Source organism: Grammomys surdaster, unplaced genomic scaffold, assembly GCF_004785775.1.
Source record: "Grammomys surdaster isolate TR1022 unplaced genomic scaffold, NIH_TR_1.0 150, whole genome shotgun sequence".
Classification (NCBI taxonomy): domain Eukaryota; kingdom Metazoa; phylum Chordata; class Mammalia; order Rodentia; family Muridae; genus Grammomys; species Grammomys surdaster.
In genome coordinates this window covers 200296-227952 of record NW_021604608.1, presented here as the reverse complement: position 1 = coordinate 227952, position 27657 = coordinate 200296, and the positions used below count along the sequence as shown (strand labels likewise).

General features: G+C 42.5%; 1 protein-coding gene across 2 annotated transcripts in view; it reads left to right on the top strand.

Moving 5' to 3' along the window:
• The window catches only part of Prom1 (prominin 1), a 97990-nt gene that overhangs the window by 45360 nt on the left and 24973 nt on the right, over nucleotides 1-27657 (top strand). For both annotated transcript variants that reach the window (XM_028765187.1, XM_028765188.1), the window contains exons 5-12: nucleotides 8652-8772; nucleotides 10647-10710; nucleotides 12831-12920; nucleotides 14054-14271; nucleotides 17084-17158; nucleotides 17934-17997; nucleotides 21508-21667; nucleotides 24065-24217. In XM_028765187.1, the coding sequence (XP_028621020.1) occupies nucleotides 8652-8772; nucleotides 10647-10710; nucleotides 12831-12920; nucleotides 14054-14271; nucleotides 17084-17158; nucleotides 17934-17997; nucleotides 21508-21667; nucleotides 24065-24217 (945 nt within the window). The remainder of the gene's footprint in view (nucleotides 1-8651; nucleotides 8773-10646; nucleotides 10711-12830; nucleotides 12921-14053; nucleotides 14272-17083; nucleotides 17159-17933; nucleotides 17998-21507; nucleotides 21668-24064; nucleotides 24218-27657) is intronic.

Below are 27657 nucleotides of genomic sequence, written 5' to 3'. Positions count from 1 at the left end.
TGTGTGTGTGTGTGTGTGTGTGTGTGTGTGTGTGTGTGTGTGTGTGTTGTGGGAACATAGAAATGTGTGAATTCAGCTAGGTATAGGCCATGGCCTGTATGAGGTCACAGAACAACCTTGGATGTAGGTCCTCATTTTCCTCTTTGCTTAAGACAAGACCTCTTTGTTGTGTTTTCCCTGAGAGAACTCTAGGTTAGCTGGCTACAAGCTTCCAGGGATTCTCCTGTCTTTTCCTCCCACCTCCCATAGGTGTGCTGAGGTTATAGATGCTTGCCACAAATGTCTAGCTTTTTACATGGGGTCCTAGGATTTGAGTTCAAGTCTTCCCGCTTGTTTGGCTCCCACTGAGCCAGGTCCCCATCCCCAGGCAAACCTAAAGACTGAAAGCATTTACCTCCTTCCTCTGACATCACTGTGGAGGCTCCCAGTGCAGAAGCAGGAAGGAGAGCCTCTGTTTGCTAGTTGCTGCCAATGGAATGTTGACAAGTCCCGAACCCTGTGAGTTTGTAAAGATTGTTGAACATAAAGCACTTCCTTGTCATTTTGAAACCTGCTTTCCTCGAATTCACCATTTGTCCCCTCTTGTGAAGTCTAGAATTCCTTCATAATCCAGGACGTTCATCTGTAATTCCCGCTTTTGATAGAAGTGTCCAGCTGATGCAGATTAGAAGCATGCATGCCTTTAAGATGGGGCTGTTTTGTTGGATCTGCATTTATTCCTCAGCTAAAGAATGCCCCCAATGGACCCCCACTGGCCCCCTTATTGTTTCACAATTCTTCAATGCTTGTACATTTTTAGATCTTTTAAAATTACATTTTAATTTATTGTGTGTGTAGTGAATGTGTGTGCTCCTGAGGGTGGGGTAGGGGGCAGAGTGCATACCCAGAGTGGTCAGAGGGCAACTCCTGAGGGTCTCTTCTCTAATTTCATTATGCCTGTCCTGGGGATTGAACTCAGATCATCAAGCTTGTCAGTAAGTGCTTTTACCCGCTGAGCCATCTTGCCTGTCCTCAGTGAGTACTTCCTACACTAAAAGAAGTGAAGTGCCACTTTCTGAACCTGATAGCTATAGTCACAGGACTTGCAGTGAGCATTCTACTTTGCTTTCTAAAAACACCACATTTGCTCATCAACTGTAGGATATTTTAAGTCTAACCATACTAGTTGGGACTTTAAACACAAAGCAGTTAAGTCCTACAGTTGAAGTTCTGGGTCCAAATCCAGAGGAAATGCTTCCTCTGGGGTCATTATTAAATACTTGACTAAGACAGCACGGCTTACAGATATACCTACTAAAGATTCCACAGATCTAGATCCTTCTCTAAGAAAGACGACAAAGAAAAGGAATGTGCAGATCTGATAAAACAAGGAAGGGAGCACAAACACTGTTCATTTTTTGCTTTTGAAACAGTGTTTTTCTACCTAGCCTGGCTATCCTGGAACTCACTATGTAGATGAGGCTGGCCTCAAACTCACAGAATTCCACCTGCCTGTGCCTCCGGAATGCTGGGATCAAAGGCATGTGCCACCACACTTGGCCAAACACCTTTTCATATTAGAAAAAAAATAATTATGTGAAATGATTGACAGAAGCCAGTGACTCCCCCTGGAAAAGGAATCAAAGGTTACTGGGAATCTGGAAGACACTCAGCTGCTTGGCTCCTGAGTTACTAGCACAGACCTGGGTTACATACTGAATTAATTTAAACATGAGCAACAAAGACCCTCCATCACCAACAAAAGCCAATTAATTACCTCTTGTCCCAGAGAAGTGAGAGCTGGACCAAAGACAGGACTTCCCTGAAAATAGTAGAAATGTAAGCATTAATATGTACACAAACAAGACCCAGGTACATATGCCCTCACAACTTCCTGTACTTTTGGTTATTCCTTACCCATTTGAACCCAGTGTGGACATCTCTTCTCCATCTCTGACTTCTTCTGTTCTGTCTGTCTATCTGTCTCTTGCAAACAACTCAAATCTATTCTTTCACTGGGAATTCCTGAAGTGTCTGTCTCTCCCTACTTCCCTTTGAAGCCTTCTCAGGAATGCATAGACCCACCAGGGCATCCCGGGAAGGGGGAGGGGTAGTTAGCAAAGGAATGTAAGTTACTAAATGTAAGCCTAAAGACCCCTCAGACTCCACAGGGGTTCTCTAGTGTTTCCAAGAAGCTGGAGACACATGTCTCCTTCACCCACAGACTTGGCTTGTGTATTTTTCATCTACACACTCTAGACATTAAGGACTAGGCTCAGATCAGGAAGTCACATTTGAACACACTGCCTCTCTTAGGATAATTCTCTACTTAGCAGGCTAGTTATTTCTTTAATAAAATAGTCTTGTCTATGTGAATACTTTGCCTGCATGTATGTCTGTGTACCATGTGTGGTTCATGACTAATACCCACAAAGGCCAGCAGAGGTATTGGATCCCTTGACACTGAGGTTGCAAGGGATTTGAAAATGGATCCTCTGGAAGAGTAGCCAGTGTGCTTAACTGGAGTCATCTTCCTAGTCCCCCCCCCCTGCAAACTTAATCATTTTTGCCTTATGAGAATACATGACAAAATACCATGAAGATTATTTATAATACAGATTTATTTATATCAACCTCAACAAATATCTGCATGTGTATAATAGGATTTCTATTTTTTTTTAAAGAAACATGTTTTCTATATTGGAGTCTTCTTTTAAGTTAGACTTTTGTTTGCGTTTCTATAAATTTTGAGTGACCTTATTCTGAACTGATGAAGTATTTTCTGTGCTTAAAATACCAAAATACATCAACACCAAAGCTACAAAGTAAGATATAAACGTAGCTTGCATTTACATTATTTACACATAGCTCACCTATCTTATTCCTGAATGCAGACCCATCACACAAATCTTGATAGGCTTTTTAAGTATATATTAGTTTGGAAAATTATTTTTTAAAAATCTGTTTGTTTTCTAGTTTCTTACACATTTACTTATGTTTTTTTGTTTTCAATTCATAATTTTAGGTTTCAATATAATTAAGTCAGAGTTGATCTACTGTTGGAGTGTGTGACAAATTTAGAATTAATTTGATTTCATGTTGTAAATTAAACTTATGTGTAAAATATTATAGGACTAAATGAGAATAGTAGATAGGTTTCTTCTTCCTCTTCCTCTTCTTCTTCCTCTTCTTCTTCTTTAAATTCTGACAAGCTTTTTTGCCTTAAACATCTCAATTTACTATAGCTGTTTTGGTCTCTTCTGTTTGAAACCCCTATCAGTTTTCATCATGATTGAGAAATTGCTAAATGTTGTTTGCAAGTAATTAGGACAGCTGATATTAGGAACTAGAAGAGGAAATGGCTCTGAATGTACGAAAATGAAAAAGTGAAGGAAAATGGAAAGAAATCATGTCACCAAAATCAAAGAACTGAGTGAAAGAAGAGGGGCAGACAGAGTCGTGTTAGAGAGGAGGCGGACGGCGGCCATGTTGGAGGGGATGTGGATGGCGGCCATGTTGGAGGGGAGGCAGACGGAGGCCCTGCTGACAGTCCTCCATTTCTTAGCAGCTCTTCTAGCTTCTGCTTCAGCAGATATTGCATATTACTGATAAATGTGTTTGCTATGATTAAACTAAATCCTTCCACTAACCTTGAACGTGCCCACGTGACTCAACTCCATTCATTCATTTGAAATACAATTCAGTACAGTTGGTTTGACTCTTAATCGTGACCACTTTGCTTGTTATGTTTATACCTTTCCATCTCACAGATTCTTTTTTTCAGTCTCTTATTGTTTTGTTCTTGACAAGGCTATACATGAGGAGGAAGACTTCCCTGGTGTGTGGGGAAGCCCACGAGGCCGAGCTTTCTCTTGAGTCTTCCCTAAAGGCAGCCATAGAATGTGAGACCCTTGGGACTGGGCCACGTGTTTCTGCAGTCTGTCCATCTGCAGAGGATTGCATTCCTGCTTCTTTGGCTGAGTCAGCAGATGTATCTTCCTCAGAAAAAAAAAACAACTACTTGTATTTCCTTCACACTTGTCATCAACTACATTTGTCAGAGTGTCCCAAAGGCTTTGTAAGAGAAAAGAAGGCTGGAAAGATAGCTTAGTGCTTTCAAGTGCTTGCTGGTCTTGCAGAGGACACAAGTTCGGTTTGAAGCACTCACACTGGGTGAGTTACTTTGAAGCCACCTGTAACTCCAGCCCCAGGGGTCCAACAGCCTTTCCTGGCCTCTGTGCGCCCTGGGCTCATTTGCACACACCCGGACACAGACATACAAGCATGCACATAAGGAAAAGTAAAGATGAATCTAGAAACAATAGAAAAGCCTAACCCCATCCATACCTTGAATTTCGGAAAATTTCTGGCTATCATTGTAAGTCAGCTTTGGTAATGATTCCCCCGGCAAACTAAAGCTTCTAAATTTATCTAAGTATAGGATATGCTTATCACTCCCCAGCTTAGAGGGTAGAGACTCTCAGACAACAGGTCAAAATGTATCCTGCCAGAACATCTTGAGTCTCTGTTAATGGGAACAAGAGATCTGATCGTTTAAAATTTAAATAAGTAACTTCGAAGAAGGAAGAGATCGGTTACCGCTCGCTAAAAGCGTTTATTTGGCTTTTCACTGGCCAATTTCATTAAGGCTGTAGATAGGGAAAAAATTGCTTAATTTTCTAAAGATTTAGTCTATAAAAGCTCTTAAGTCTTTATATAAGTATGTGAGGAGATGATTTTCCACAGTGTATAGACAATTCATAATGCCATTTATCCTACAAATAAAAGTTCCTGTCTTCTCAAAATCTGAAGACATTTTACTATACTACACCAAAGCACATATTTGGTAGTTTAAGAAGAGTTAGGTCTGGTTCTGTGGATGGGGGAATCCATTGATGTTTTGTGGCTTGTTTGCCTTGGGTCATTTTTTCTCAGTGTCTTCGTTCCCTAATCATTGACTGGCAACTGTTAAAATGAAGAAAAATTAATTTATATGGCTCTAATGTTTGCTTTAAAATACAATGAATGACAGAGAGTGTCCAAATTGACGGCAAATAGAGTCATTCATTCTCTATTTTGTTTAAATGGAAGGTTTAAATTAGAGATCATAATTGGAAACTAGCGTTGGTCAGTAAAGTTTTTACCAGTTGCTAGTATTTACACATTGAGAAGTTTTATGTAAGAACTCAGTGTGCAGGTGTTTGTAGATGCTGGGAAGTTCCTTTTTGGTGTTACTTTGGAGAACTACAGAGAAAATGTTCTGCCAGCCATCTGACATCTTTCAGGTCTCAGACCATTCTGTTTCCCCTCGTGCTTTCTGTCTGACCACGAGGGCTTTTGGACTTGTCATTTTAAAAGTTATTATTATTGTTGTTGTTGTTGTCACCTTTGGGTGTTTTATATTCATGTATGTCTGTTCATTTTGTGGATGCATGATGCCTGCCAAAGCCAGATCCTCAGGAACTAGAGTTACAGAGTGACCAAGTGGGTGCTGGGATTTGAACCTGGGTCCTCTGGAAAAGCATCCTTGCTAACCGCTGAGCCATCTCTCCAGCCCCTGGACCTGTCATTTGTAACCTAAACATAAACATTTACACTGAAAACTTGCTTGGAAAGTCCTTGAGTTCATTTGCAGAGCTCTGTTCAGCACAGATTTTTGTTAAAGTTATTGATAGCATGATTTTGATCCTCTCTAGCCAGGCTTTCTAGAACTTTGTTCTTGACAGAAAGTTTAGAAAGAATATTTTCTGAAAGGTTGTATGGCAATCCGTTGATCTGAGTGATGGGCTTGTGAGTAAAGTCATGGAGAATAAAGGACAAGGGCAGTTTCTGACTTCCACTCTGAGCACACAGTCATTGTAAGCAGATCAAGTTTAGAACAAACCTTCTAGTGCTCCTGTATGGGGACAGACTACACAAGACAAAGTTGACAGGGAGGTAATTACTACCTCCTTTTAGGGACATTGAACTTAGGTATAACTAAGAATAAACCTCAGCAGGCATTGCGACACACAACATCACAGATCCCTGTGGAAGAGCTCCTTTCATGGGGATGGATGGAAAAAGGTCAATAGGAAGTGGTGAACTTCCTGGTCCACTTTGACTTGTTCTGTGACCAAATGGTTCTGCTGCTCAGTAGAATGACTAAGATAGTTTGTAGAATGCAGGGAGAGAAAGTAAGATTCCCCAGGGCAGATACCAGCTCTATTCAGGGGCTGTTACAACCTATTTGAACCTGGCTTAGTTAAATAAAGACCCTTGTACATTACCGTGTTTCCGTTCTTGGTTGTGTGTGTTTGTGTATGCATGTATGTCCTGCACATAACTCTAAAATCCTTGAGTCACTAACCTAGCTTAGGATTAGGGTGTCATGCTTGTCAGTAATGATTATAACTGAGCCACAGTGAGTGCTTCCTATGCAAATATAAGTTTACGACAGAGTAGGGGATCATACGGCAGTTCAAAGGGTACAGGACATTTTGTCTTCATTTTCTGAGGTTGCACTAAGATGGAACTCAAGCTTAAGAATAAACACGTCCCAGGGAATTTGTGGACGTCCCCTAATCCCCTTTGAGATGGTGGCTGAGGCTCAGATAGGAAAAAGGTCTTCAAAGAGTTAGTGGGCTGGGGCATGAGGGGTGGTGGTGGGAGACGAGGTGGGGACGAGGAATCAGACCCAAGTCACATGTTCCCTCTCTTCCAATTCCACTGTAGCTCACTAGGCCGAGTAAAGTACTATTCTGTGACATGTGCCACGTAGGCATGTTAGGGTCACTTTGGGAGCCCTAGTGGAACTGTGCATTCATTAGTGCCACAGGAAGAAAGAGAAACCACAAAAGAACTAAGTACTCCTCCAGATGCAACAGTACTTTTTATTTGTTTAAAATAATTTTGTGTGTCTGTGTCTGTCTGTATGTGGCTATGTGTGACTTTTTTGTCCTGTATGTGTATGTTTGATTATGTGTCCATGTGTGTATGTGTCTGTGCGTGCGTATGAGCACAGGAATGTAGATGCCCTTGGAAGCCAGAGGCATTGGATGCCCCAGAGCTGGAATTACAGTTGTGAGCAGCCCCACAGGTGCTAGGAACTAAACATGGGTTCTCTGGAAGAGCAGTTAAGAATACTTTCTTCCTGCTGAGGCATCTCTCCAGCCCCATATAGCAGTACTCTTAAACAGAGTGAATATCTGTCCTGGGACTCGTATATTTGTTGTTGTTGTTCATTTGTTTGTTTGTTTGGGTTTTTTTTCTTGTTTCGTTTTGTTTTTGGTGACATAGGATTTTTCAAAGCAAAAAGTTGTGATACCTATTATCCTACTGGTATGTGTGTATGTGTGCATAAAACACAATAAATTGCTTGGTAACCTAATAGGCTGCATATTGTTTTCTCAAGGTTTCTCCAGTACTTTCTAAATTGTTCTTAAAAATATATGCACGTTGTACACTGGACAGTTACAAAATAACAGTTTTGATCTTTTGGGTCTGTGGGTAAAATGTGTTGTGTTATTTATTAATTCATTGCTTCCCTCTAGTGGTCAAACTGAAAAGTGGTTTGGGTTTTAGCTCTCCTGTCAGGTTTTTTTTTTTTTTTTTGTGGGGGGGGGGTGTTGTTTTAATTTTGAGACAAGGTCTCTGTGCTCCTCAGGTTAGCCTAGAGATCTGAGGTCTTCTCACCTTTCTCTTCCAAGTGTCAGGATAATGGTGTACACCACCATGCCTGGTTGGGAATTTACTCCTACACCCTATAAAATTCTAACATTCAGAGGCTCTGCCTCAACAAATGAACCAATTTGTATAATTTAAATCAAGAGATCGATAGTAGCTAATAAGCATAAGAGCTTTTAGTACATTTGAATTCAGTCCTTTGAGATAATGAGGAAGAAGCTTTTCATTTCGCATAGGATAGTCTTTCCTGTAAGGTGGCCATGTGAAGGATTTTGGAATCCCTTATGATGTGTATTTTATGTAGAGAAAAGTTTTTTTTTCATAAGTACATATTCAAGAATTTCCCTGAGGAAAACACAACCCTCACCAGGAAAACCAGGATATTTCTAGCACCAACATTTGGGTGGATTTTGTACTTTATATAAATGAATGTCGTAATCATTCCTCCCTGTGTGTGTTCACCTGCAATTGTCATCTTGACATAACCTTGTGGGAGGAAATCACTGAGTGTATTTTATCCCAGCAACAGGAAATGAGGCTAAGCCTTCCCACAGTGCTTTAATGCTGAAATACCTTGTTTCTTTTCAATCTGGACAATACAGAAACTAACAATCAAATGAAAAACGACTAGACATCCCAAGTCCCTCTTCTCATTTTGCTATTTCCCTCTTTTTTTGGGGTAGCTCAGGTGCATGAGAATGTTTGTGTGGGTGTAAGAGGAGGGTATACCTACAAAACACACACAGACAGACACACAGACATACACACACACCTGACACTGCCTGTGCCTTTGTCACTGTCCTTCCAGTATTTGTTCTGGACACTGTTCATTTATGAAGAGATCTGTCTTCAGAGAGGCCTCAATCCTGTTTTGTGTCTTCATTTTGATGGTGTGCTGATGGCGGTTAGTGGGTGGGCTGCAGTGGAAGGTGGCCGACGGGGCCGTTCTGTGGCTCCTGTGCTGCTGAGGACTCTGGATCTTGGCCAACACTTCTCTTTTCTTGCAGCCTTGGCATCATGTATGGCTTTGTGGCCAACCAGCAGACAAGGACTCGCACCAGAAGGACCCAGAAACTGGCAGAGAGCAATTTCAGAGACTTGCAAACACTCCTGACTGAAACCCCAAAGGTAAAAACCTACAGCCTGCACATTTCACGGCGTTTGGCGTAAGCTGCTCTGAGTACCTGTGTGTGCATTTAGAAGCTCAGCCAAACCTTTTAAGAATTCAGTGAACCCACATGGAAAGTCATTGCTTTTTTAATGGTGTAGATGAAGAAACACAACCAGAGAGTTCTCAGAAGCATGAAAATATGGTTTCTATAGCCTTAAAATATAGGTGTCTTATTTTGTTTTATTTAGTCATAACAAAAATCACTGCACATATAAAAGTACCTAACAATTTTAAGAGTCTCATTGTGGGTTGTTTTGGGTTCTCATTGGTTGTTGTTGTTGTTGTTGTTAACATTGTTGGATGCTCTTGCCTTTCGTTTGGTGGGTGTAGTTAATCTCTTATCACTTACATAGTTACTTTTAAGATAGAATTCACTAGCTTTGTACACACCTGCTTATTATTATCTGTGTAGGTGTGTCAGTCTGCTTAGGAAGAACTTTCTTCTCTCTCTCTCTCTCTCTCTCTCTCTCTCTCTCTCTCTCTCTCTCTCTCACACACACACACACACACACACACACACACACACACACACACACGTCATTTTGGAAGACAGTGTACAGAAGAAGACTTGGAAAGGTTCCGAGCAGGAAGTGACTTAGCGTGTGACACTTGTGGGTATTCGAATTGGGGAGTGTCCCCTCCCATCCCCCCCAAACCTGTGGATCCCTGAACAAGATGTGGCCTTCTGAGTTGACTCTGTCCTCAAAATGCTGTGCATCAAGTGTGTCAAGGAGCTGGAAGTAAAAAATGGCAGCATTAGGGCGGAGGAGGAGGATAGAGAACCCTGCATGGCGTTGCAGTCTAGCATAGGCAGAATTACTTTTTTCTCATGTAAACAAAAGCTCATGTTTTTCGTGTAACATCCTGAAGAGTCCACAGAAAACTCCTTTCCCCTCCCCAAATGCCAAAAGTAACAACAGTAGCACCTGAAAACTAGGCTGTCTCTCATTCTTTTATAAAGAGAGTAAATTGCTAAGATTTTGGGGAAACATACCTGGTTGAACATATATGCAGACATCTAACAAATAGAAATTTTATAGATAATTGAAGAGGCAACTGACAAGAATGTAGCTGTCTCCGAACAGAACAAGATGTTTCACCTCTGGTAATCAGGGAAATGAAAATTTAAACTCTGCAGCATTCACTGAGAAGGTTGACAACTCTAGAAGAATGTTAACCCAGCCTCACAGAGAGGGTAGGAAGCAGGTCATCTGAGCCACTGTAGATAAGAAGATAAATACTCCTCTAGAAGGACAGTCAGGAATAGTCAATATCATGGACTCATGCTTCAAAACTTCGGCAAGCCTTTTTCTTCATTGTTTCTTGAGTCTGGGCTGTCTCTGTGACCTGTTTATGACCAGGATGACACAGTGGACATGACCTTGGGATAGTTCGAAACTCCAGCTTCTAGGAGCCTGGCGTAGAGTATCGTTGATGGTGATCCTGAGGATATCTTGTGAAGATACCCAAGCTGGCCAGTAGGAAGATGCAAGAACATACGGAGAGAGACAGACCCACCTCTGCTCATCCGTACAGTCCTCACCATGGCCCACCTAGCTGGTCCACAGAATCTTGAAACATAAGACATGACCACAGCTAGTAAGTTTATAATAAGCAAGCGAAATAGAGAAGTTTGTGATAGGCAGTAAGGTGTGGGAGTGTGTCCATCAGAGTACCAGATAAGAGGAACATTCACCACCTCCTAGCTATTTCTTTTTCAAAGTGCTCTGACAGAGTTAATTTTTTTCTTATCATCTTAAATCTTAAATGTTGTCTTTGTAGAATCACTTTGCATCTCAGAGGGCAGATACCATGTAGCTTTCTTTTCCAGCAAATTGACTATATATTGGAGCAGTACACCAACACCAAGAACAAGGCATTCTCAGACCTGGATGGTGAGTAGCATTGAAAGATGGTTTGCATTTTAATTGTTAGGGCTCAGAAGATGCCTTAGCTACCTACCTCTTATAAAGCATAGACCAAAGGAGGAAGCAACTGAAGGTAGGAGGAAGACAGGACAAGCCATAGAACTACTGGGTGTTTGCCACTTGTCATTGGATGGTTAAAATCCAACATTTAGGGACCAGAAAAATGGCTTAATGGTGAGTCGAACTTGTTGCTCTTATAGAGAACCTAGGTTCTTTTCTCCGTAACCACATGGAGGCTCACAACCATCCATAACTTCGTTTCTAGGACATCCAATGCCTTCTGCTTTCCTCAAGGACAGCAAGCATACACCTGGTACACAAACACACATACAGGCAAAACACTCATCCATATAAATTAAAACCACTTCTTTGTTTTAAAAGAAAAACCACTTGTTGCAGTAAATCTCCAACCTCAATAAGCCTATGCAAAGAACACACAACTCAGTTATAATATTTATAAGCTGCATGCCTAGATTGGTCAGATTCACTCTACTCTACAATATTTTATTCCCCAGCTATGAAATTCCTTGTTACTTGTGGCTCCTTCAGGCCACATGTTTCTGGTTCATCTTCCCCTTCTTCCTCTCTCTTCCTTTCTCTCCTCCGTCCTCTCTCTCCCTCTCTAAAACCTCCAGCCCCACCTTTCTCTTCCACTGCCCAATCACAGGCTCTATCCTTTATTTAACCAGTTAAAATGAGGAGAGGGTTCACATGAAGTCACCTGAAGATGTGATTCACTCCTTGTAAGGGCAGCCCCTCTTGAGGAAGCAGAATTAGCATCAAAATACAAACAGAACTAGGGCAATCTACAACAGCCACTCACCATTAAGTTTCACAAGTAGAGGGACTTGGGTTTCTGTTTTAAAATTATACCTTGCAGGGCCAGGTAGTGGTGGTGCCAACCTTTAATCCCAGCACTGGAAGGCAAAGGCAGACATATTTTTGTGAGTTTGAGGCCATCCTGGACTACAGAGTGAGTTCCAGGACAGCCAGGGCTACACAAAGAAGCATGGTCTCTTCTCCTCCTCCTCCTCCTCCTCCTCCTCCTCCTCCTCCTCCTCCTCCTCCTAGTGTCTTAGTTAGGGTTTTACTGCTGTGAAGAGACACCATGACCAAGGCAACTCTTATAAGGACAACATTTAATTAGAGCGGGCTTGCAGGTTCAGAGGTTCAGTCCTTTACCATCAAGGTGGGAGCATGACAGCATCCAGGCAGGCACAGTGCAGGCTGTGCTGAGAGCAGAGAATTTTGTGTGGTCATCTGAAGGCTGTTAGTGAAAGACTGACTTCCAGGCAGCTAGGATGAGGGTCTTAAAGCCCACATCCACAGTGACACACCTACTCCAACAAGGCCACACCTCCAAATAGTGCCATTCCCTGGGCTAAGTATATTAAAACCATGACAAATAATAATAAACAAACAAACAAATACAATTTTATGTTGTTTATTGCAAAGCCTTTCCTTTCCTTTAGTTATTTTTCATGTAGAAGAGGATGTATAGCCCTGCTAAGTGCCCCATTAGATGTGCTTTAGAAATAGCCTGCCCCCCATTCTTTGCTGGACTATGTCTCATTCAAGTTCACATGTAGCTTGGTTAAATGGTTATGAACACAAGATGACATTTGTCAGCATTTGCTGGAGTGAGGGCCAGTGGTACTGATATCTGTTGACCAAGACAGAGGATGCTTCTCACCATCCTGCAGTGCACAGGACAGTTTACCTCCAACAAAGCAATATCTGCTCCCAAATGCCAGTGGTACGGCAGTAGAGAAAACCCAGTGTAGATGGAGAGCTGGTGACAGTGGTTACAATAACACAATTCAAGATGGCAAATGCTGTGTTCTTCACACAAAGTCTGAGGGTCCATGGAGAATAACTTTCCCCTGGGGAATGAGGGTTTGGGGATTCCTAGGCAGCTGATGACGCCTCACATCAGAGCCCACAGTAATGGTCTGAAGTACAGGCCCGGACTTGAGGACAGGCAGAGAGATGCTTTCCAGGTGTAGATTCCTGGGGTGTGAGGAGAGCTCCTGAGAGCTGAAGGTGAAGCCAACTTGTCCTCATGAACTCCTTTGCTTTGAATCTAGGTATCGATTCTGTGCTGGGAGGCAGAATAAGGGACCAACTAAAATCCAAAGTAACTCCTGTTCTCGAAGAGATTAGGGCCATGGCATCAGGTAAGCATGGTGGCAAAAGTGACCAAGAATAGCCCATCCAGGATTCCTGGCTTCCCGGGGTCACTCACTGTGACTTGCGTGTTCTCCAGTGGTGGGTAGGAATGAGAAATATAATCTGGCCATGCAAACAGGCCTGGCAAAGACATGAGCTGTCCTGGGATGAATGTTGTTTTTTAAAAGCTTGTGCTAAACCTATACCGGAAAAACAAAGTTATTTGAGGTAATAGTGACCCAATTTGATAGGGGTTGGCCACTTGCTTGTGTGAATAAAGTTTTATCAAAAGACAGTTATGTGCATGTGCTTATGTATGGTTGATGGCTGGTTTTGTGGTGAAGTGGCAAAGTTTGGTGGGTTTTGAGAAGATTAGACCCACAAAGCTTATAGGTTGCTTACTATCTGGATTTTCAGCAAAACATCTATTGATGTGTTGGGTGTGGTAGCACATCTATAACCTTGGCATTAGAACGTCAAGGACACCATGACTTTGAGGAGGCCAGCCTGGGCTATGTAAAGAGTCATGTAGAACCTTGAATCAAAAAATAAAAATGGGTTAATTAACTAATTAAAAGGGGGCAGCCTTTTGAAATCTTCAGATATCAATTCTGTCCATCCCCAACCATTTCCTGTGCAGGCTAGAAACCCAGAAATGTGAACCTCAAAGACTGGTCAGCCTCCTTTCTTCCCTCCTTTCCTCTCTCCATCTCTTCCTCCATACCTTCCTCTTTCCTCTCTTCTCTCCTTCCCATTCTCCTTTGCTTGCCTCTGCTCGTTTCACCCCAATGTCATTTCCTGGGGTGAATGTACTTCTCCAGTTTCTTCTCCTCTTCCTGATAACACTAGTTATTAATATTGTGTATGTGAACATGCATGAATGTATACCACTCATCACATGTAGCAATCAGAAGTCAACCTCATGGGACTGGTTCCCTCCCTTTTCCTTTGGGAGAGTCCCAGGGATGGAACTTATTTGTCAGACCTGTATAGCCAAGACCTTTACCCTGGAGCTACTGTGCCAGCTGCTTTCCTCTTCTAGGAACGATAGCATTTGTTTCCAACCAGTATCCTATCCTTAAGACCTTTTTTTTTGGAGGTACTCTTCTGGCCAGTTCTGATTCTGGCTGTGTTCTTACAGCCATCAAACAGACCAAGAACGCCCTGCAGAGCATGAGCAGCAGCCTGAAAAGTTTCCAGGATGCAAGCACCCAGCTGAGTACCAATCTGACCTCTGTTAGAAACAGCATCGAGAATTCACTCAATAGCAGCGACTGTGCTTCAGATCCAGCCAGCAAGATCTGTGATAGCCTCAGACCAGGGCTAAGCAATCTGGGGAGCAATCACGAGTCGAGTCAGGTGAGCGGGTGTAAGCGCACCACAGCCAGGAGAACTAGAGGGAGCCAAGCAGGGCTAAGACTGGGTACACCTGTTGAGTGCACAGTGGCTTGGGCTGGAAAGGAGTAACATCCGGTGCTCTGGGAGGCTTCTCAGGACCTCTAATCACTTTGCTGGAATGGACGCAACAGAAGTAAACAATATGAAGGAGAGGGGGCTTTTGAGAAGTTCTGTGCCATTTGATGGTTTATCAAGGTAAATTCAGATTGATAAATAGCAGGATGCATGCTCACGTTTAAATAGTTTTAAAACTCGGCACACTGGGATGTGGGAGAAGGCTCAGCAGGTAGAAGCACTTGCTGCTCTTACAGAGGACTTGCGTTCAGTTCCCAACACTTGGGTAGCTCACGGCTGCCCATAACTCCAGATTCAGGGGCTCCAGCGCCCTCTTCTGTTCCCCACATGCACTGCACTCACATGTGTACATACCTCCATATGGACATACAATAAGCCTAAGTAAAATAAAATGCTAAAAACACCCCCAAACCAGGCATAATGACTATATATGCTAGAATAGGAAGTCCATTACTGTCTACAATTTATCTCATTTGAGATGTATACAATTTCCTATTTGTGATATTAATTATTAATTAATTGATATATTAGATCAATATAAAATAGTATTTTAAAATACTTTTTTTCTCTTTTAAAATATTTTTTATGAGACTTTTTTAAAAAGACTTCACATATACTATTATTGCATATCTGCTGAATTATTTTTGGAGTCATCAAATGTACTTTTAAAGGTCAGTTCTATTTTAGCTGTTTGGACTAGACCTTTTGACAGGATAATGTTTTATGCCTTGTTGTTGCTGTTTGCCTTTTTCTGACAGGATCTCATAATAGCCCCACACCTGCCTGGAACTTTTTAAGCAATCTAGGTAGACCTCAGACTTTTACCCTCTGCCTTCAGCTTCCTAATGCTGGGAAGGCAGGCATACATTACCGTACCTGGAATTACTGCTTTTTAATATGATTTTTGCATATGTGGGAAAGTTGTAAATACATGGCACTCCTTCCATGCCTTTGGATACTTTTCATAAATATCTGCTTCCCTTTCTGCTATTGTAATAAAATAAAACACTCTTACCAAAAGCAACTTAGGGGAGAAAAAGGTTTCTTTAGTTTATACTTCCAGATCATAGTCTGCTCTCAAGGAAAAAATAAGGGCAGGAACTCAAGCAGGAATTTGATGCAGAAACCATCAAGAAACATTACTTGCTGGCTTGCTGAAAGGCTTGTACTTACCTAGCTCTCTTACAGGGAATGGTGCCCCCTGCAGTGGGCTGGGTCCTCCCATATAGGTTACTAATCAAAATAATACCCTACAGGCATGCTTCAGGTCAATCGGACCTTGACAACCCCTCAGTTGAGATTTCCTTCTCAGGTGACTGATGCTTGTGTCAAGTTGACAGTTAAACCTAAGGAGGACACTAATCTTCTCTGCTAGGAGCCTGCCTGGCTTGAAACAGGCTGAAGTGAGACACAGAGTTGGACATAGAGGTCACTTTAAGGACTGATGGTTTCAGAAGCAGCTTTAAAGACTGATGGTCTCTGGCCTTCTAGCTTTAACTATACTGAATGCTTGCTGATAACTTCTGGAAAAACAAACAAACAAAACTCTAAAAACTTTCTTGCTTATTCTGTGGTTAAAACTCACTGGCTTGAACAATTAACAACTGTTGCCTATCAGTGGGGAATTAAGTTAAACATGTATTGCTATTGCCCCCTTCTCTGTCCAGGCAGCCAGAATTATTGTATCCCAGGCATCCAGGGAATTATATTCATGTAATAATGACAGGAAAGGCATATCAGCTGCAAGAAGCAATCCTGAGATGAAGTCTCTTTGGAACCTTGTCATTGAACTCATCCATCACAGATCATGTAAAAATGGTGGGCCACCTCCAGGAAGGTCACCTGCTAGCTTTTAATGTATCCTAGATGGCTTCTGACATTTCTTTCTTTGGAACTCCGGATCTTGTGTTACAATAGTATTGTTTCTTTCTCTCCTCTTTAATATGGGGTTTGTTTCTCAATCTTCTTGTGTTGTGACACTGGCATTTTTGAATATGCAGTTTGTTCAGGGGAGTGGCCTTCCGTTAGGTTTATGTGTGGTCTTCTCTCATGATGAGACAAGTTCTCCACATTCACCAAGGACCTATTTCAAGAGTGGTGCTGTGTCCTTGGTGTGTGTCAAGTTGAGAGCCCCAGGGCATGGATCCCAGGTGCCAAGAGCTATTCTACTTGGAATCCACCTGCAATTCTGGACTTGGAAAACTGGTTCCAGACTTCTAACCAATGAAACTACTGACTGTATTATTTAATTTTAGTATTATTTGTTTACTTATTTGCTTTGTTTAATATAGAGGATTCCACCCAGCCTGGCACATATTTCACTTCATTTAGACTATAGTCTAGGCCCCTGTTTTACTTCTAAAAGCGATTTTATTAAGTTTGCTTATAACTTCACTAAATATGTTCAGCACTAGCACATGTGCTAGTAGCCACACATGCTTTATCTGTACAGCTGTAGCTGACTGCAGCAAGACTGCAGACTTTAAAAATCACTTCGCACACATGTCACTCTGAACAGAATGTGATTTCCCCAAACCTTATTCTGTTTTCAATAGAAAATAAAGTTAAGCCCTGCAAAGTTAACATCCTGGGACCTGGATATAAGATGACACTGTGTGCTTGTGTGTGTGTGTGTGTGTGTGCACGCACACATGTGTGAAGGTTAATCACCTTTTCTTATTGTTTCATAAATTTCCAGCTCCCATCAGTGGATAAGGAACTCAACACCATTAATGATGTCGACAGAACTGATCTGGAGAGCCTCGTCAAAAGGGTATGCTCCTTGGAACAACTAAGGTAGCTTCCTCTATATCAAGGGCAGTCTAGTACATAGGAACATAGGAAACAGTGAGATTCCATAATGGCCTTGGCCTCTGATTTCTTGGGCTTGGTTGTAGGTCCAGGAAATACTGACCGAATCTTATTCTTGATGCAGAATGCTGCCCTGCTCTGCCCAGGAGCTGCTCTACTGACTTGGTTTTATTTCCTTCCTAAATGTTATGCTTTTTCATACACTATGCCCTCAGCCTGGCACTCACTTCTCTCTCCCTCTCCTTTATCTGTGACTTTGTGGTTTTAGCCTTCATACACTACTTTCTCTTCTACTTAAAAAAAAATTGTATGTTTCCCTCTTGAATGTCTTTGCTCAAAATCTTTAATGTCCCAATGGCCTGTGGTTCTTATTTCCTTGGTGAAAAAATGGCTTTATCTGTTTTTGAGCTTTCTGCATATAGTCCAAAGGACTTTCTTCTAGGGTGAAAAGTCTTTAAGATGATCTCTGATTTATCCAGTTAAAAGAACGTGGTCTCAGCCTAGGCATACAGTTTAGTGACAGAACACTTGCCTAGTGAGTGCAAGACCCTAGGTTCAATGCCCAACACAAAAAAGCAGTGCTTTTTTCTAAAGGCCATTTGTGTTTAGACCCCTGATGGTCATATTAAGGTAATTTCAATCTTAAGATAAACATTATGTCTTAATTTTGCTTCTCTACTTGATATAAAATGGAATATAAGCCAACTGATCTTCAATTCATTTTGAAATATTTTTAGGGGTATACGTCGATTGATGAAATACCTGATAGGATACAAAACCAAACTGTGGATGTCATCAAAGGTAAGAGTCATACTTCAAGGTCATTCTGCTTCTCTTTTTGTTAATGTTATGATTGGTGGGTATAAAGGAAGGGCTTGTTATAAATGTTACTGTTCTTTTCTAGTTAAAAAAAAAAAGGTATGTCACTATACCCTGTGGAATATCAGATATTGATATGGAGTACCAGATATGGAATATCAGACATTTTGATTATACCATCTGTAGTCAGTGGTGATGTAGATAAGAGAAAAAAAAACACCAAACTTCATATTTAATGTTTGTTGCTATATGGTAAAGGTGCCACTGGGTGGTCACTCCCTAAACTGGGCTTTTCTGAGGTTTACAACAGCTGCAATTTGGAAGGTCCTGTTATAATTATCTTCCTGGGGAGAGGAACTCTGCCCCAGATTATTGTATTTCTGAGGTGACTGTACAGAAGAATTTGTCTTTGTGGAAGTGTTTTCTTTTTGTCCATGGTCCTGATGTGATGGTCCTTTAGGCTTCAAGGCTGCTTTGAAGTTTAGAGACTCAAGTCTCTGCTGAGGGGATTTTAGGAACTACTAAACTGTGCTACGTTCAGGTTACGGCGGTGGAGAGTGAGTGTACAGACTGTTACAATATAGGAAGCTCTTTATACCAAGCAGGTTGTGTTCTTGGGACTATTTGCTGGAAGATGAGTAAGTTTACAGCCTCCCTTTGAAGATCATCTTCCCAGTACTTATTTTATCCACTTACCACATGATTTTAAAAACACTGTATTCCATGTTAGGACCTGGAGAGATGGTTCAGCAGTTAAGAGAGAGCTCTGACTGTTCTTCCAGAGGATCAGGGTTTAGTTCTCAGCACCCACATGGCAGCTCACAACCATCTCTAATTCCAATTCCAGGGCATCTGATTCCCCCTTCCGGGTTCTTTTGGGCATTACATGCATGTGATGCAGACACACATGCAGGCAGAACACCTATACACATAAAATAAATAAAACTTTATAAAAAAGATACTAAAGGCAAGTTCATGCTCACCTTGGGTAACATTTGAAGGCCACTTACTGCATGCTGGATGCCTGCTTACTAGTCTTTGTGTTTGGTTTCTTGTTTCTCCTCCCTGGATCTCTTCTGCCTATCCAAGCAGTCCTCTATTGCAACTGTGCTGCCTGTATGAGCTAAAGCACAGCGTTTCTGGTGTCATTGCTTAACCACGATTCAGCATCTTCCCAGGGCCAGACAAGTGCCCATCTCTCAGTCCAGATGTTAGTTTATTTTTATGACCTTAGTTCCCACACTTTGAGCCTTCAGTCCTAGTCTGAATACTTTTTTTTTTCAAGTGCCTGCTTTGTGTCAGGCTCACCCACATGTTGGGACTGTGAGAAAGCATTAGGCATGACCACTGACTATCCTTCAGCCAGTCATACACACAGATCACACTCTGGTAACACAGCCAAGTATGTGCAAGGTAGGCACAGCAGCAGGGAGATGGCAGTAGGAGCCTTCCTCAAAAAGGCATGAGGCCTGAAGAATACATTTGAATAGAAAGAGCTTCAGCCACCTATGAGTCACCAATGCTGACAAGGCTGTGTCTTATCTCCTGTGAAGTCAAGGGCAAGACAAGCCCTTAAGGATCTGCTTAAAGCAGACTGGGTCTTCATGTCACTTCCATTGAAGTGGCCTGTGGAGACCCTGCAGGTAAGAAATTTTTGTATAAGTGCCATGTGAGGAGTCAGTGAGGTGCCAAAGAGGTCTCTGAGCATGGTGTACTCAACTGCTCTCTGTTTCTAGATTTCAAATCCCTGTGGAAAACACATTTGAAAAGGTTCCCACCATTTTAATATACAATCACATTTTGAACCAAGCCTCAGACCTCTACCACTTACCCAGAGTCCAGCAGAGTGCCGAGAAGTTTGGAGAGCTTTGACCCTGTTTACCTTTGCTGTTACCTTGGCAGTTTCTGTTTCTCTGCCAGTCAGGGCTGAGAGACTTTTAACTATTGTGTTTGTTCGTGATACTTCTGGGTCAGAACCTAACCTCTGTGGGAGTCCTGGTCCAGGTGACACAGTGTGAACAGGTGGCTGTGACCCAAGATCTGTTGGGACAGAGCAGCACATTCTAGAAAACTGGTGTGTCCTTGGATTTAAATCTCTGCTCTGGGGGGCCATTATGTATCTGAGTGGAACCTGAGCACAAGAATTGTGTTGTTCTTAACATGTAGGAAACACAGGTGGACTTCTGTAATAAGTCTTTAATTGGATGAGTTAAGCAACTTTATTATTATTATTATTGCTGCTATTTATTTATTTAATTGGTTAGTTTTATTTTGAGATAGGGTTTCTCTGTGTACCAGTCCTGTCAGCTGTCCTAGAACTCACTTTGTAAACCAGGCTAGCCTCTAACTCACAAAGATCTGTCTGCTTCTGCCTCCCAAGTGCTGAGATTAAAGGGTTACACCACCATACCCCAGCTGGCAAGCAATTGTTAAATAAACAACTGAGGCCACTTTTTTAGGAAGTAATGTGAGAGGCTTATGCCCATGAATGCCATTTCTTCCTATTTTTAGTCCATTTCCCCTCCACTTCCCTTCTCTCTTGTTCCTTGTTTCCCTCCCTCTCCTTCCTTCTCTCTACTCCCCTCCTCCGCACACCCCTGTGTCTTTGATAAAGGGTATTCTCTATGTCGACCAGGTTGTCCTCAGATTGGCTGTAATCCACCTGCTTCTGCCTTCCAAGTGCTGGAATTACTGCAGACACACACCCACCACGACTGCCACTGAAGGCCATTTCTTAAATAGTGGGTTTTTTATTCCTCCTGTTCCAGAAATCATATGATAGGACTTCTTTAAAACAAACATCAACCAGGCAGTGGTGACGCAAGCCTTTAATTCAGGACAGCCAGGGCTGTACAGAGAAACTCTGTCTCGAAAAACAAAAACAAAAACAAAAAAACCAAAACAAACAAAAAAAATCAACTTTCCTAAAAAGAATGATAGGTCAGCAATTTAACCCAGATGAGCCTCTGGGTCACACTTAAGAGGGAACTAAGGCAGGCACTGCACTGGTGAAGGAGCTGAATAATATTGACAGACATGGTTGGCACTTGGTAGGCATTCTTGCATTTTAGTCACCTGACCCCCAACCTTTTTTTTTTTTTTTTCAAGAGACTGGCTTGACTTTAGTACCATCTCATTAAGCCCGTGCTTAGATTCACTGTTTGGTTTGGCCGTTGCTTGTAGATGGTCTTGGTGGTTGCTGTAGAATCTTACTTTGTTAGAAACTCACATGAAGCCAGGCAGTGGTGGCGCACGCCTTTAATCCCAGCACTTGAGAGGCAGAGGCAGGAGGATTTCTGAGTTCGAGGCCAGCCTGGTCTACAGAGTGAGTTCCAGGACAGCCTGGGCTATACAGAGAAACCCTGTCTTGAAAAAACAAGACAAAACAAAACAACTCACATGAAGTAACCTTAAGTGACTTTTCCTTGCCCCAAACAAGGTCTCTGTCCTTCTGTGTTTGGAAGTGAGTAACCATGGTCCCTTTGTTTGCAGATGTCAAAAAGACCTTGGATTCCATTAGCTCCGACGTTAAGAACATGAGTCAAAGTATTCCTATTGAGGAGGTGCTGTTTCAGGTCTCCCATTACCTTAATAACAGCAACAGATACTTCCACCAGGAGATGCCCAAACTGGAAGAATATGACTCATACTGGTGAGTGGCCCCCTGGAGCTGGCAAATGAGGGCCATGAAGCTTGCTTTGTACGGGTATGAAACCATGACATAATCGCAGGATAACCTGATGAAGCCAAGTGGGGCTGGTGTGAGCAACCCTAACTGTTCCTTTTTGAAAGTCGAGGGCGCTGGGGAGATGGAACTTCGGTGAATGGCTTGCAGGACAAGTGTGAGGACCTGAGTTTGGATCCCCAGAACCCGTAGTAAATAATAAAGTCAGGGAAGAGGGGCCGAGTAACTCTAGTACTTGGGCTGCAGGGGAGGGGTGTTGATGGAGCCCTAGAGCTTGATGGCTGACCAGTCCAGGACCAGTCAATTGATGACTTCAGTAAGACATCCTGACTCAAAAATTTAAGGTGAGGAGTGATGGAGGAAGACGTCTGATATCGACTTCTGCCCTCTAAAAGCATACACATGCCCAAGTCACGTACCCTGCACACACACATCCTAAATGCCAACTAAGGCAGCTCACAGATTAAAATGGGAACAATATAGAAATGGTTCCCGGGTAACGGTGACACATGTATTCACGAAACACTCCCTGTTTAAAAGCAAAAATTGAGAGAGTGGAAATCCTTGAGCCACATAGCTAAGAGTTGAGGGTTTTGATGTTAATTGCTTCTTGAATCTTTGCTATAGTTAGTAAGCCAAAGGCGTGTTGGGATCTGGAAGGTAAACATCATCAAGAAGTGTATTTTAAAAAATATCCTCATTGATTTGTGAAACAAACGTGCAGAGGCTGGTATTTTCCAAAGGAATCTAGTTTTCTTAGCTGTGATGTGAGGCCACTAGGTTCGTATCTGGGCTGGGGGGCTTGTGGGAGCTGCTGTACCCAGGGCTTAAGTGACGCAGGTTGTGTGGTTGGACCTGGGCTGTGATGACGGACAGTCCAGAAAGAGCATAGAGAGGGAAGGACTTAGGGGTTGCGTGAGGAGGAAGGTGTACTTTCTTCTCTTAAGGGCGCAGTCTCTCTCACCTGGCTTCCTTTTTGCATGAGTACACAAGACAGAAGATAAGATTGTCACCTTAAGGGAAGGAGTTCAACGTGTTCACTAAGCACTTTATGCATGATATTTCCAGCAGTGCTCCCCGACATCTGCTGAGTTATGCTCTGTGCATGACTGTTTTGTCGATAAGGACTCTGGGGCTCAGAAAAGGGAAGGGACTCATCTGGCTGTGCCTTAGGTCACTGCAATGGATAAGCCTCCAGGGGCTCATGTCACATTTCTTTTGTGGGCCTAGGACACCCCAGCAGACATTGGGTAAGACATAAGACAACCTCCCTGAGAGAACTTGCAAAGCCATTTTTGTTTCACAAACAAGGCAGCATAGCACATTTATCTGTCTACCCCTTCCGGCTACTCTCTCTTCCTCCCTCCAGCCTTGCTTAGAGACCATAAAGCTTTTGTTTGTTTTTTCTTTTTTTTTTTTTAAAAAAAAAAACAAAACTATTTCAACTAGTCATTTGATTCATTAACCCTGAAAGCCCTCTGAAGCCAAGCTCCATAGTTTATTTGATTTGGCTTTCCTGATATCTGGAATGAACCTCCCACAGAAAGACTGCTGGTAGCTATTAGTGTAATTACCAAAATTGCTTTTAATTGAATGAAAAGCTTTAGTGTCCACTTCTGTCAGGAGGCCCCAAGATGAACAGATACTGCTGTTTTTTTAGTGTCTTTTATGTTGAGAAGCATTCTTAGCCTGGAGTGCTCCTCGGCTTCGGGGAAAGTTGGTACGGATCCCTGGAATGCCAGTAAGACCTAATTGAGGCTCCATTATCTGAAAACGTCTCCCAGGACCATTACAAAATTAAGTTCTGCATTCTGCAGACATTTGATTTAGGATGCTCATAAAATTCTAAATGTCTCATGCATCTGCCACTCAGAGTATTTCTGGCTCAGCAAGGAACATGATGGCCCCAGAATATTCCTGTGACTCCAAAAGAGATTTGAGATTGAGAGGAGTTTGCTGTGCTTTCTCTGTCATCTACCTGAACCATTGCCACAGCTTCCAACACGGAGAAATTTGACAGGGTTTGAATGTGTTTTGATCAGATCCCTGAGGAAGCTTGGGTCTGCTATGAGCCCCATGTGATGCTTGTGCATGTTCACTGTTTCCATAGAGAGGGCACTACAAAGCCAAAGGAAAGTATATTGGCTGGTTTGGTTAAGAAGCAAGAGTGGAAAGGGCTCTTGTCATGAAGGCTTGCCCTTGATGTTAGGTGAGCAAGACTATACCAGCCTGAGCTCATGTTCAGCCAATCTAGCCATTGCCCAGTTGATGTAATAACGGCACTGGAGAGATGGCCCTGGCATTAAAGACTAGACTCACAACCAAAAGTTGTATGATAACACTACTTTTCTTTTTTTGCTGCAGGTGGCTGGGTGGCTTAATTGTCTGCTTCCTGCTGACCCTCATTGTGACATTCTTTTTCCTGGGCTTGCTGTGTGGTGTTTATGGCTATGACAAGCATGCCACCCCAACCAGAAGAGGCTGCGTGTCCAACACTGGAGGCATCTTCCTCATGGCGTGAGTCTTCACTCCATTCTGTCACACAGTAGAAGTCTGAGGAGGAGGGTGGTGCTGAGTGTGGCATTATGGAACCTACAGCCTCTTGAGCTCGCACTGGAGCCTCTGAAGTCACATTGTTTACATATGGTGGGCTCCTTTTTAAAAGCAGCTGTCATGAGAGTCATCCCGAGCTGTACAATACCTATGGCTCCTTCACTATCTTCGTTCACTCACCCACTCACGAATGAGAAGCAGAGACACCATTGTCTCCTGTCAGCAGTACTGCTAACTTCAAACTCCAGGGACTTGATTTAAAGCAGGGTTTGATTTAAGGTCAGCACCCTTGGTATTTAGATGGGTAGTCTGAATTAGGGACAAGAGTAGGTGATAGGTACTCCACAGTGGGGAGCCTATTGGCAGATTGGAGGGACTAACCCTGCTTTAAAGACATCTTAATATATTTAGAAAAGCCTTCCTGTGGGATATTGAGGCAAAGAAGAACAATGTGTCCAAAGATGGCACCAGAATGGCATTCAGGTGCAGTGGCAATGAATGTGTCACCCAGGAACCTGGGTGGCCTTCCAGTGCTTTCAATGAGACTAGTACTAAGTACATAAGCAGGCTCAAGGGGAAGTAAGGATCAGAAACACGACCTTTGGGAGATGGAGTACCAAACTATCAGCCATGGACTTTTACTGTCCCTGGTACAAGGAGGAAGACCTGAGAGCAGGTACCATGCATTGATCTGCCTCTTTAAACACAGATTTAAATCAGATTTCTTTATGCTCTGTGTTTCTAAGTATTTTCCCCTAATCAGGTTCTAGTATCATGTGCCTTCATTGACATTAATGCAGATATGTCTAAAAGTATTCTTAAAATGAATGGCCTGGGGCCTGTCAGGACCCAAGAAAGTGTTCCACCCAAGAAGACTATTTGCTCACACATGTAGTTTTAAAGCATTCTTCTTCAGGACTGGGGAAATGGTCTAGAGATAGAGGCCTTGCTAGGCTCTGGATACAACCCAGGCAGGGAGAGAGGGAAGGAGGGAGGGATCTCCAAGTGAGAGTACCTCTCAACAGGGAAGGAAATAAGCAATAACAAATTACACTAGCAAGGGAAAAAATTGTATTTATTTTGCTTTTTGGTCAATTAATAATAGATACAGGTAGATTAGTTCAATGTTAAGACTTTCACAACCCAAATAACTGGCTGTTTGGAACACTTGGGTGGCATATATTCTCCATCAGTTTAATTTAAACTAGCCTAAACATTTACTCCCTTAATGAGATTATAAAAAAAAATTATGGATACAACAACAACAAAGACAAAAACCTGATATCTGGCTTCAAACAAACAAGCATCCACAGGTTGATGAAGACTTACAAGCTACTTCTGTTTAGATATTTTTCTGTAGATTAAGGATTCTTTACAAAGTCAAATACTCATAGGAAAATTTGGGATGGAGGCAGGAAAAATGCTAAACGTATCAGATGTCATCAGATTCATTCCAGGTGGGTCACAGATGAAGGTGCCTATGGCTTCTTTATCATTGAGCTCCACCTGTGCTCATGGCAGGCTTGACTGTGCTTGCTGACATTTCTAACCCCTGAGACATCTGATAGACAACTGGACAATTACAAAGGGAAGGTTGAGTTCCAGTTCAGTTCACCCCAGACCCGTGAGAAGGCTGCAGTGTCTGCTTCTAAACTGTGTCCTTGCTTGTAGAATCTGCAGAATCTATTTTCAGTTTTGCTGAGACCACATCCCCACATACTCTGTGCACATAGTAATGCTGTCCATTCGGAAGTGTGGTCTCTTTCCAAAATGGATTCCCCAAAAGGTTCCTCATGAAGATCTAGAGGTCCTTTCATTGTGTCTTCTGAGGGTCCCCAGAGCATCTTAGGGACTGCATGGGATACAATGGTGAACACAGCATAGAATTTCAGGCTTCCTCGGAGATTAGGGGACCCAGCAGTGACTGACTACAAGCTCTTTTTTTTTTTTAGTGTGTTTCTTTGAAGCCCATTACAAAGCTTCCTCCTATAGCTCTTGACAAGAGTCTCCAGATCATCATTTTAGACTTCAGAAGAAAAATTAATTCCAGGAGAGTCGCTGGTTCACGTAGCCACATCTACATAGCTGGGTGCCCATTGTCAAGGTTCTCCAGACTCTAGCAAAGGCCACAGAGACGCTGTCATACCCTTTGTCTGGTAATTCACATCCTGGCAACTCTGGGAAGGAAGGAACATGAGCTCTGGAAGATCCCTCCTGAGCAAAGATGTGTTTCCATTGCTTGTGTTCAGGTGGTGGTGATGCATGCCCAGCACTTAGGAGGCTGGTCTTTAGAGCTAGTTCGTGCACAGCCAGGACTCTTACACTGAAAAGCCCTGTGTCCAAAAACCAAAAACATGGTAAGGTCTGAATGTCCAGCTGTGGGACATCCAAGTTGGTCGGAGTAAAGGCACTTGTAAGTTGGGCACTAGGTTGACTGTTATGGCCTTTCTGCAGGATGTATGTCATGGAAGGAGTGGGGCGGCTTTGAGGTTTCAAAAGCCTCATACCATTTCCAGTGCTGTTGCAGGAACCGGGTGACTCACCAGCCAAATATAAAGACACTGAGACTTTTCACTACTTCAAAGCTTAAGCCTTAGTTGGGCAGACTTTCAATTAGCTCACATTAGTTTACCCGGCCATCTAGCTCTGGTCCACCTCATGGCTACTTGTATCTTCTAGGCCCATAGTCATGTCTCTTGTCTCCTGATGAAAAGACCATTTTCTTTCTTCTTCCCAGAGTCCTTTTCTCTGCCTGAAAGTCCCACTTTCCACTTCCTGCCCCAGCTATTGGCCATCAGATCTTTATGACAACCAATCAGCAGTAAGATACATCTGATACAACTCTTAAACAGTCTAGGGATAGAGGACAGTGTAACCTTCCCTTTAAGATTTATAAAACAGTAGGCCAGTAATGGGTCACACTAATGACAATACCAGAATCTGTTGAGCATTTAGCTCACTGCCATTTCATCAATCAACAATTGAATATGAAGAGACACGCCTTGATACAATGTGAATGAAAGTCACCTCCACACCGTAGAGCTTCTAATTTCCTGCTTATGGTTTGGAATGAAACCCTCAGCCTTTGCTCTAGCCACCATGTCTGCTGCTTGCCGCCATGTTTTACCACCATGACCAAACCTTATCTCTCTGGAACTGTAAACCAAATAAACCCTTCAATGAATTCTTTTCATCATGGTATCATAGTGTTTTATCACAGCAGTAGAAATCAAACCAAGACAATATCTCACTGGTGTGCTTCAAGGCTTATCTCCTAGGTAGTTCTAGAGCCTGTGAAGTTGGCAGTATGGATCTCCACAAGCACACTTCTTTCTTATACTTCGTAATTATGCTTTGATAGATAGATAGATAGATAGATAGATAGATAGATAGATAGATAGATA